Below are 12,075 nucleotides of genomic sequence, written 5' to 3'. Positions count from 1 at the left end.
CCATACAGCCTCTGTTTAAAAGGCTCGAAAGAAGGGGACTCCACTACTCTCTGAGAGAGTGTGTTCCACTATTGAACAGCTCTTATGGTCAGGAAGGCCCTCCTAATGTTTCAGTGGAATCTCTTTTCCTGCAGCTTGCACCCATTGCTCTGGCCGGGGCATGTTCTCTGGAGCTGCAGAAAACAAGTTTGCTCCATCCTCAATATGACATCCCTTCAGATACGGAAACGGGACTCTCATACCACCTTCTACAGCAAAGGGACTGACTACAGTTTTTTTGTGGGTTTTTCGGACTATGTGTCCATCTTCTAGCAGAGTTTGTTCCTGACTTTTTGGCATCCACAGTTTCACAGAGAGACTGACTGTTTCTCAGAGACTAAAATAAGTAGATAAATGTATGGTGCAACATAACAGCTTAATAATGCAATATATATATATATATATTGTTAGTGTGGAACACTTTTGATAGATGCAGTTGTACTGCTGACACTGCTAAAGTATTTGCTTCTATCCCATGTTTTACTGGTGATTCCTAGTTTGGCCACATGGTGGCAGTGTTGTCCCACTTTCTAGGCCCAGAACTTTAGCCTGGTTTCTGCTTATCAACTGGAGCGGGCAATTCCTTGTTTGGCCACAGGGTGGCAGTGTTGTCCCACTTTTTAGGCTCCAGAACTTTAGACCTGGTAATTATGGCTTTATCACAACTGGGAGCTGGGCAATTTCTAGTTTGGCCACATGGTGGCAGTGTTGTACCCACTTTCTAGGCCCAGAACTTTAGCCTGGTTTCTGCTTATCAACTGGAGGGCAATTCCTAGTTTGGCCACGGTGTCAGTGTTGCCACTTTCTAGGCCAGAACTTTAGCCTGGTTTCTGCTTATCAACTGGAGCGGGCAATTCGTAGTTTGGCACACATGGTGGCATGTTGTCCCACTTTCTAGGCCAGAACTTTAGTCCTGGTTTTTGCTTATCAACTGGAGCGGGCAATTCCTAGTTTGGCCACATGGTGAGTGTTGTCCCATTTCTAGGCCCCAGATTTAGCCTGGTTTCTGCTTATCAAACTGGACGGGGCATTGCTAGTTGGGCCACATGGTGCGCAGTGTTGTTACCCACGTTCTCGAGCCCAGAATCTTTAGCCTGGTTTTCAACTGGAGCGGGCAATTCCTAGTTTGGCCACATGGTGGCAGTGTTGTCCCACTTTCTAGGCCCAGAACTTTAGCCTGGTTTCTGGTTATGAACTGGAGATGGCAATCCATAGCTTAGCCACACGTCCTCATTTCTATGCACATAGCTTCAGATTGTGATGGATACAGACTCAACTCTTTCTAGCCAGTGCCCAGATGTGAACTGGGCATCACAATGGCAGCAAGGGAAGTTTCCATTTACTCTGGCCTCTAAAGTCATAGTTGAACACTCAAACCACTATGCCACGCCAAATATACTATTTTTAATTGTTAACTGTCTTTGAGGCAATCTCAACCCTGTGGATAAGACATCTCCAAGACTCCCTGTCCTCCACTGCTCTTTGTAGGTCCTCCAAAGTCATACCCATGACCTCCTTAATAGAGTCCATGCATCTAGCATGCGGCCTTCAGGGATGTAGCCAAGGGGGGGGGGTTCTTTGGGGTCCAGACCTCCCCTTCCGTTAGATAAAATGAATGGTGCGTGTTGCTGTGCCACCGCACCCAAGCCCCATTATAATGGTGGCACATAGTCTGGATCCCCCCCTTCTGAAAATCCTGGCTACGTCCCTGCAGCCTTCCTCTCTTCCTCTTTTCATTCACCTTTCCAAGCATTATTTCTTTTTCCAATGAGTCCTCCCTTCTCATGATGTGTCTGAAGTATGACAGACTCAGTATAATAATCTTGGCTTCCAGGGAGATTTCTGGCTTGATCTGATCTAAGACCCATTTGTTTGTCTTTTTGTCTATCTCTGGCATCCTCAGCACTCTTCTCCAGCCCCACATCTCAGATGAACTGACTTTCTTCCTATCCGCTCTCTCAACTGTCCAGCTCTCACTTCCATACAATGATAACAGGGAAGGCAATGGCTTGTATGATTCCAACTTTTGTGCTCCGAATGTACCATACTAGAGAACTCTTGACTGGTCTCCAATATCTAAGTCTCTAGAGCAGTGGTACCCAAACTTTGGTCCTCCAGGTGTTTTGGACTTCAGTTCCCAGAAGCCTCAGCCAGCTTGACCAACAGTCAGGAATTCTGGGAGATGAAGTCAGTCGGCACCACAATTCAAAAGGGATGATGACAAACTGGAGCATGTCCAGAGGAGAGCAACCAAAATGGTGAAGGGTCTGGAAACCATAAGATAATGCAGAGGACTATTTGTTTTCTTGGGCAGCGGGCAGAAAACGACTTGAATGATTCATCCTTGCATGCAAGAATGAAATAAATTTCCATTGCTATTTGAGTTCCGTTTCTTCTTTGGAAAGGAAACTGAAGCAGTGGTTGTTGTTCTCCTTGTTTTTGGTGGTGGTGATGGGGACCTTTTTTTTCTTTTAAAATGAGACGTATCGCAGTGCTCATTAAAAAAAGGAAGCCAGGTCTAATTCCGCTGCCCACCAGCCTCCTTCCGGACCATGAATCTTAATTCGAACACAAGACGGCAAAGATCATAATCACGGTCTTCCTCTTTGCTACGAAGTGGGAATTTCGGAGCAATCCCTAAAACCGCAGACAAGTTAGGGATGTGAAAAAATGTCCCAATTTATCCCTATTACTCCGACTTTTACCAGCGTTCCTTTCCCACTCATCACAAATATTCATTTCTGATATATTTACCATTTGCCTACATTTTTTGCCTGCGTTTTCCATTACGGACACGTTTTTGTTTGCATTCACCTGTTGTGTCATTTGGTTGGCCTCAAGAAAGTATCACCGCAGCGTTTTATTTTTCTACCATATAACATATATGCACCGGAAAAAAACCACATGCGTTTTTTCCACAACTGTACCCATTGAGCCTTTCCCATTTTAATATATGTGTGTGTGTGTGTGTGTGTAATTCATTGCGTATGCTCACGTATTTGAATGTGTCATGAAGTTGTTGTTCTGCAGAGAAAAACATATTGTTCGTGCAAAAACACAGGCCAGGAAACAGAGGTTTTAAACTCCGAAAATGTGTTGGTTTTTCCTGCAGACTAACTCCTGTGCAAAATTTCTGGTTGTCAAACACCTGGAGAACGGTTGAGCAAAATTAGAAACATAGGCCTGTTACAGACTGCCAAAATAAAGCTGCTTTGGGTCTCTTTGGAGGTATGCTATTTAAATGATGCATGGGTCCTAAGAGTCTGGAGGTCGCGCCAAAACCACACTCCATTCCTAAGCACTGGAGGGCAGCTTTGGTGCAGCTTCCGGATTCTTAGGATGCATGCATCATTTAAACAGCATACCTCCTAAGAGACCCGAAGCAGCTTTATTTTGGCAGTCTGTAACAGGCCATACAATGGTTGAGTTGGAAGAGACCCCAAGAAGGGCCATCCAGTCCAACCCCATTTCTGCCATGCAGGAACTCTCAATCAAAGCATCCCTGAGAGATGGCCATCCAGCCTCTGTTTATGAATCCCTTTATTCATGCATTTATTCATTTAGGGATTCCTGCCATAAGGGTTATAGGTTTAGATTAGACTTAAGATAGATGAGATTTATAGTTGGTTTAAATATTAGGTTTTAATAATGTGCTTAAATAGTAGATACTAGAAAGAGGTAGAGAGAGGGTTTGCTTGTTAAGATCGGCATGCGTCGGAATAACCCTTCCAGCTGAGGCTTGGTTTCAAGGGTTTAAAAAACTGGTTTCTGTGATGGGAAGGGGAATATAAAGAATTATTATAATTTTTATATGATGTTATTTTGTGTTGGGGATGATGGGGTTTAGATTATAGTTAAATGTAAACCTGTGATGGCTCTGAGATCTGTGGCTGAGATAAAGCGCTTGGGAGCTTAATTCTTCTGAAGGTCTGCCAGAATTCTGGATGGAAGGACCTTCTGCCGAAAAGGGCGGGAGAACATCTCTGTGCGGGAAAGAGATGTCCAGTTCCTTTGCTTTATTGACTAATGGGATGGGGTTGATTCATGGGTTAGAAAAATAATATGTTTATACTTTCTCTCATTCCTGACAAAAAAGGCACTTCTTTCAAACCACCTTTTCCCCTCCATCTCAATTCGCCGGGTGAGAAAAAGGGAGAATAAATCCAGTGATGCAGTTAGATTGTTGTTATGTGAAGTCGAAGGCTTCCATGGCTGGCATCCATAGTTATTTGTGGGTTTTTCAGGCAATATGTGGCCATGTTCCAGAAGAGTTTATTCCTGACGTTTCGCCAGCATCTGTGGCTGGCATCTTCAGAGGATGTTGGCATGGAAGAGAGTGGGGCCACATAATATATATACCCCACTCACTTCCATGGCGCAGCATCCTCTGAAGATGCTACAGTTAGAGATGCTGGTGAAACATCAGGAATACACTCTTCTAGAATGTGGCCACACACAAACACACACATATACATAATTCATAGAATCATAGTGTTGGAAGAGACCGCAAGGGCCATCCAGTCCAAGTCCCTGCCATGCAGGAACTCTCCAAATAGCAAACTTTGATTTTCCATTTGATATAAGGGGCACCATTTTGCTGTGCCATTGTGTTTAATGGGACTTGAGCATCTGCAGATTTCGTTATCCACAAAGATCCTGGAACCAAACCCTGGAACCAAACCACTGTGTCAGTCTTTTGATGGGATATTCACAGACCTTGCATGTTATTATGGCTACAATAAAATTGAAAATGTCTATTTTTTAAACAGTTGTTGTTGTTGTCGTGCGCCTTCCAGTTGTTTCTGGCTGATGGCAACCCTACGATGGGGTTTTCTCGGCATGTTTCTCCACAAGTGGAGATCTATATATCTGGCCACCAAAGAGGAAATCATATGGGGAGACTGGTAAAAGGAAAACACATCCCTGGACAGATTTTTGGAAGACACTTTCAAGTAGGGTCTCGAAGGTTCACGATATTTTTATTTATCTGTAGGACGCTTATCCTATCTGGGGGTTTCATTCCCCACGTGCATATTGTTAGTTTTGAGAGGATGGCAACGGCAAATCTTTGGACAAATCTCTGAACAAATCTTGCCAAGAAAACCCCAGGATAGATTCGCCTTAGGGTCGCCATAAGTAGGACTTGAAAGGCACGCAACAAATAACCAATTGTCTGATCAAATTGGGGGGCTTCCCTTTGATTTTATTGGTCTTAGTGCCCTTCACTGCCATGCAAGCCATCTGAACTCTTTCCAGATGGTCCACTTTGACCATGAAGGTCTGAACCTCAACTTGGACATCGATCTATGTGCCAAATGAAAACCATTTCCACAATTGTTTAGATGAGATACCTCACCCCCGTTGCTGTAGTTGGTGATGCGGGGAGAACTTAAACCACATAAACAATAGCACTTGCTTTATACCAGTGGAGCATAAATACCTTCAGGGCAGCCCTTCAACCATGTCTTTTCTGCGTATATCCATGTTCTCAGTGCAAATCAGACAGTAACCCTCTATTGATCTGTAAAGTATTTGCTATAAAGCAAAACACTTAGCCCCAGATTCTTGCCCGGATTGCAATGGTTTATATGTCTCCTAAAGATGGCTGGTGGTTTCCCTGCCCAATGTGGCTTTCTCTCCACTCTGGGTTTTAGTCTGATTTTTAAAGCAATGATTCAAGGGGCTCAGCCCTACAGTCAAAAGAAATGAACCACCTTAGATTTTACATGTTTTGCTCTACACTCATCCCTCCGCATTTGCAGCTTTTGACTTTTGCGGATTTGCTCATTCATGGATTTTTATTAATATGTTCTCTCTACAAAGCTCTAGGTCCTCCAGCGCAACTCTATGGTGAACTTTAACCAAACGTTGCACTGAAGGACCTAGAGATTCCTAGAGAGAACGCTCCACTAGGCATTTGTCGCTCCTCTGGTGCAACTCTATGGTCAGTGTCGGTCTAACAGATGTTGACCACAGTTACACTGGAGGACCTAGAGCAGTGATGGTGAACCTTTTAGAGGCCAAGTGCCCAAACTGCAACCCAAAACCCACTTATTTATTGCAAAGTGCCATGTCCCTCTGGCTTTCTAATAACAAACTCTGGCAAACTCTGTGCTGGGACGATGGCACATGTGCCCACAGAGAGGGCTCTGAGTGCCACCTCTGGCACACATGCCATAGGTTCGCCATCACTGACCTAGAGATTCCCAGAGAGGTGTACCTCTCAGGTAAAAACATGGTGTTTTTGTTGTTTGCCATTTTTCCACATTCACGGGGGTCTTGGGCACTAAGTGAATGTAGAGGAACAAGTATATCTGATACGGTCTGCCAACTTATTCAATGTATTTTATTTACCTTAGATGGCTCTTACAAAATCTGGATTGAAACCCAAAACATGGGAGCCATCATTTCTCCCTGGTGCCCCAGAGGGTTAGCAAAGGGAGGAGGGCAAAATAAAGCCAGTGCCATCCTCAATGCCATTTTCTTTCTGTCTCCGCATTACAGAGAGTGAGGCCTCTCCAGTTGCCCACCTTTGTTCTAGAACATCAAAATTGCTCCTCTCCAGTTCAGCCATTGAAAATTAGAGCTTCAAGCTCAAACTGGGCTGGTATTTTTGGCATGGTACCTTTTGGTTTTGGCCTCACCCACCTCTGGGATGTGACTGCTAAAGATTCCTTTGAAATCTAATAGGAATCACAGGCTGAAAGAGGTCCTACCCTTTTCATTAACGTACAGTACAAATGCAGAAACCAATTTATGGAAAGAGGATGCACTGGACAGAGCTGGGGTCCGCATTCCTAAACTGTTTGGCCAGGTAGAGAAATTCTAAGAAAACAATATTGTTTTTCGGGGAGAGAGGCAGGGGAGAAAGGCAGCAAAGAGACAAACTAGTAGGGGCCCATTCACATTGCATTTTAACCTGGGCTCCAATTCGATTTAAATTAGGGACGTTCTCACTTGAGCTGGGTTTTCCTGACCCGAATCAGGGGGTTGTTCTCACTTGCGTCAGGGTTTTCTGACCCGAATTAGGGGGGAGCGCGGTGTAACTCCCCCTTAGCCTGGCTTTATTTGAAATTGATTTTCTTGCAATTCTTTTGAAAAGAACCAATGGGAACATCAAAATCAATCCCATCCGATTCCTTCCTTCCTCCTCTTCTCTTCTCTCCCCTTGGCACATCCATTCTTGCCCTTTCTCCCTGGCACCTCCGAATCTCTCCTTCCTCCTCTTCTCTCTCTTTGGCACCTCTGCTCTTCCTCTCTGTCCTCCTCTCCCTCCTGCCAGGATCATGTTGCCAATTTGAACAGAATCTGAGATAAAATGCCACAATCGTGGCAAATCAATGCCACAGGGTGATTCGATTGTGGCATTTCATGGAAATAACCCCATTTCCACACCAAGTTATTTTTCAGTGTGAATGGCCCCTAGGATTCTGGAAGATGGGGAGAGACGGGGATTTCTTTGCCCCGTTACAGACCCATGGCTGTGACACACTTTCCAGTGTATATCCTTTAACCCACGCCTTGGCTCCGCTGTTACTCCAACTGGCACAGTCCTGAGAACGAAGGGGTGAGGGCTAGTGGCACTTGGCCGGAATAGGAACTGGGTATCGGAGGGTCATATGCTCGGCCCCTTTGAAGGGCAGTTTCTCGGCGGAGTAATAATGCACTACTTCGGGGACGCTGTCAAAGAGGCCGCTGGTCTGGTCGAGGGTGTATTTGTGGTCCTTGGTTTGGGCCACGATGATGTGGACACAACCCTGGCTGGTCCTGGGTGCAGAGAGGAGACAAAAATAGGGGAGAATGTGCATTTAAAAGGATATACGCTGGCTATTTGCCGTAACACATGAATTGATTCTGAATTGGTTAATTTAATCCGAAGGCCCTTTCACATGGCACAATTTCAATTTTACTTTAACTGCCATGGCACCATCCTATGGAATTCTAGGATTTGCTGCTTTAGGTAAATAGTGTCTCTAGTTTTTTTCCCCATAGATTTTAATCTCGTCTTGAAATTCAAAATTTTAAAGGCTCAAATTGCAGGGTGAGTTGTTCAAACTTTTAAAACAGCGCAACAAAATAGTGTTTATTTCCATTTGCACAGGAGTGAGAGGGAATCACTGACCCCTTTAGATGTTGTTGGATTATGGGTTCCAGCAGCCCCAGCCAGGAGAGCCAAGGATAAAGACTGATGGGAGTTGTAGCCCAGCAACATCTGGAGGGCTCCATGATTCCCATCCTTTTATGGTGATAAATAAATCAAACACACACACACACACACACACACACACACACACACACACAGAAGTCCTGCAAAATATGAATTGTAGGGCATATTTTGAACCTCAAGAGAACTGGAATGAATTGAAAGAGTAGGGAATCAGGACTGTTCCACCCAGACAATCAGAGTGAAAAAGGACAGAAAGTGGAATAAAATTGAAATAAAAAACATTTAATGCCAGATGAAATAAAATGTACACATCTTGTATTGTAGGGTACCTCCCAATCACAATTAATTCAAATTCCAATTTCTCACAAATAGGGTCCACTTACTATTAACCAGATTATCACCATCATGACTTCATTTAGTGTATATACAGATGTATAGGTCTAGAAATTTTAGTGAAAAAACTGACCCGAAAAACCTGGGCCGACTTATCCAAGAGTCAATGTCCATACTGTACTATAATTGTATACAGTCAGCCCCCCGTTTTTGCGAGGGATCCCTTGCATATATTAAAGTCCCATACGCTTGGATGGGGCACCCGCCATGGGGGCATGCCCCATTGACCATAATGGAGGTTGTCCCTCCGTGAATACCCAAGACCACAGTCCTTAAGTCTGCGGGAAAGGAAGGGGCGACTGTATAAGAGTGAAAGCACAGTACATACATTGACCCTTGGATATCTATTATATTATGTATGTAATATAAAAAGGAGCCATCCCCTTTCTCTGAATAAAGTGGTACATGGCAAGAGTTTAGGGGCACCAAATAGAAGCATGGATCCCCTTTACGCTCTCATCCATCCAGACTTTATTTTGAGTTATGCCTGCCATAATTTTATAAATTCTTTGGCATCGTTTTCCTTTCCAACATTGTTTGTTACATGCCCCTAAGGTTTACCCTTGACTTATCCAAGGGTCATATCAAAATCTATAATTTTGACCCCCAAACCTGCCCTCGACTTATACATGAGGTTGACTTATAGTCGAGTATATATGATATATCACTTTCTATTTTTGAAAGGGAGGACGAAAACCTCTGAGGAAGCTGAGGAAACAGAATAGGCTAGAATAGGCGCCAAGGCATTGGAGGCTATCTCCAGTGGGCTGGATGACAACCCCCATCGTCCCCAACCTGTCTGGATGGACTGAGTATGTGGTCCTATGTAAGGTCAAAGAAAGGAATCAGAAAGAGAGGAACCAGGGGTTTATAGGGTGTCCGCTCCCTATTTTTGACTTTGGTTGCCTGTTGAGATCTGTTCTTGTTCTCTACAAGTTTAGTGCCTTTCTCTCTCTTTTTTTCTCTCTCTCTAACTCCCTTCCCAGGGCAATTGTTTCAAAGCCAGGGCTCAGCATCCTGAGGAAGGAAGCCGGGGCCGCACCCTCGACTAGCAATCCATGGCTCAGGAGAGGCGTTGGAAAGGCCAAAATGACAGATGGGGGGGCATATACGTGCTTTGGGGTATCTTCGTCTCTTTGACCTCCTTCTAGCTGCCCACCTTCAGAGTTTGGGGAAAGTCCTTCTTTGGATTATAACTTCTAGGATTCTGGGAGTTGTAATCCAAAAAAGGACCTTTCCTGAGCTCTGCCAGATTGGCCTCTCTGGATGCTCTATTGTCCCATTTCCAGTGAGGAATCAGGTTTTAAAATAGGACACGCCAATACAGCAGTATATACAGCTGGCCCTCCGTCTCCATGAATTCTTTCTCCATTCAAGCATCCACAGCTTGAAAATACAATGGGCCCTTGTTATCCGCTAGGGTTTGGTTCCAGGATCCCCCATGGATAACAAAATCCATGGATGCTCAAGTCCCATGAAATATAATGGCATAGTAAAATGGTGTCCCTTATATAAAATGGAAAATCAAGGTTTGCTATTTGGAATTTATACTTTTAAAAAATATCTTCAAGCTGTGGATGCTTGAATCTGTGGATAAAAAATTAGTGGATAAGGAGGGCTGACTGTATTCAATGTACAGTCAGCCCTCTTTTTTTTGCAGGGATCCGTTCTGGGACCCCCTGCCCCTTGCACAACTGGAAAGTCGCAGATATTCAAGCCCCATAGGCTTGAATGGGGTGCGTGCCCCATTCTAACCCCCTCTGTTTGCTCCTTGTGAGTAAGCGAGGGTTGCGGATCTGAAGTCTGCACAAACAGAGGGGCAACTGTTTATACCGTATATACTCAACTATAAGTCAACCTCACATATAAATCAAGAGCAGGTTCTGGGGCCAAAGGTATGCATTTTTATATAATCTGTGTATATGTTGAGAGTAAAACTTAGGGGCACGTAACAAAGAATGCAAAGGAAAGGAAAGGAAAACAATGCCAAAGCACACTGCTATTTTCCCACGCAGACATTCAAAAAGCAGAGAAAATAGAAAGGAGTGGTGCTTCTTTTAGTGTTTCTCTTAGTTTCTTCCAGGATGGACTAAGCTCTTGCCTTTTGCTAATCTACTCAGAGAAGGGGATGGTTCCTTCTTTGATAAGAGTTAAGGTACAGTACTTCCATTGAGCCATGGAAGGGTCGACCCAGGTTTTGGGGTTTAATTTTTTGACTAAAATTTCTAGACTTATACAGTCTGTCCTTGCCTTATATGGAGGAACTGTTCTGGACCCCCCTTCCAGCGTAAGGCAAATCGGCATACAGCACAGTGCGCACCATAGGCAAGCTGCTCATTCATTGTATTTGGGCTTGCCGTCCCTGTGATGTTGAGTCTGCATATGGTGAGCCTGCGTACGGTGCAGGCGCACTGTACATTAGTATATACAGTGTGTGTGTGTGTGTATACACACTTTGCAAAAAGTAAACCTTCATTTTTGCCATTTTATCTAAAAGATACCATTTTACTATCCATTGCATTTAAGGGCCCTCTGAACATTCTCTCTCTCTCTCTCTCTCTCTCTCTATATATATATATATATATATATATATAGAGAGAGAGAGAGGGGGGGGTATTTCATCCAACAGAAGTTGCACACATCTGGAGGGCTTTCTGTATGGTTTGGGAGAAAAAATTGCCTGAAAATTGCACCATGTTGGGCTTGGGAGGCTTTAGTGTAGGCTTTGCCTATAGTCCACGTTTTGCCCATCCCTGCTACACTCCTTTATCGCTGCTGTGTATCTGCAGGATGTGTCTGTAGATAAGGTGTGTCTAAACTGGATGATTTGAAAGGAAATCCAAGGGCAGATCCGGCACAACCCAAATCGTAACCACTAGCATTGGCACTGAGTTACCTAAAACTGGAGCCTGCCTTGACTCACTGACCACCACTACCATCATCCCCATCCCTATCTCTCAGGCCTTGGATACTCACTTGAGGGCGATGGAGTATTTGCTGGTGCCTGTCTCACTAGTTCGCACTAGGTACCCTGCTTCTCGGCACGGCTGTAACCGGCTCTCTGCCTCCACTCGCGTGATGGCACCATGAAACCAACTGCACAAAAGGCAACAAGAGTGAGTTTCCAAACAGGGAGGCAGGAGCGAGGGGATCCCTAATTATTATTATAATAAATAGCAAATGGATATACATGAATATGTATCTTACAAAGCAGGTTACAGAAATTAAAATAAATGCAAATTAAAAACACATATGTAAAAATATACAAGAAGCTATTGCTGAAATGCAATCGAATTATATCAAAATAAAGAAATCCTTCCCACTGCCATCCCTTTCCTTGTGTGTCGCATCTTTAGATTGTAAGCCTGAGAACTGTGTTTTTCTTCTTCTTTTTCTTGTAAAGCGCAATGTACAATGATGGTGCTCTATTATTATTATTATTATTATTATTATTATTATTATTATTATTATTATTA

General features: G+C 43.9%; 1 protein-coding gene across 1 annotated transcript in view; it reads right to left on the bottom strand.

The window, feature by feature from the left end:
- Positions 1 to 6,281: 6,281 nt before the first annotated feature.
- Positions 6,282 to 12,075, bottom strand: part of SHE (Src homology 2 domain containing E) — a 20,918-nt gene continuing 15,124 nt past the window's right edge. Inside the window, exons 5-6 of the mRNA XM_042438858.1 lie at positions 11,576 to 11,695; positions 6,282 to 7,806 (exon numbers count right to left, since the gene is read on the bottom strand). Of these exons, the coding sequence (XP_042294792.1) occupies positions 7,614 to 7,806; positions 11,576 to 11,695 (313 nt within the window). The 3' untranslated portion in view covers positions 6,282 to 7,613. The remainder of the gene's footprint in view (positions 7,807 to 11,575; positions 11,696 to 12,075) is intronic.

This window comes from Sceloporus undulatus, chromosome 9 (genome assembly GCF_019175285.1).
Source record: "Sceloporus undulatus isolate JIND9_A2432 ecotype Alabama chromosome 9, SceUnd_v1.1, whole genome shotgun sequence".
Lineage (NCBI taxonomy): Eukaryota > Metazoa > Chordata > Lepidosauria > Squamata > Phrynosomatidae > Sceloporus > Sceloporus undulatus.
This window is presented reverse-complemented; position numbering and strand designations above follow the sequence as displayed.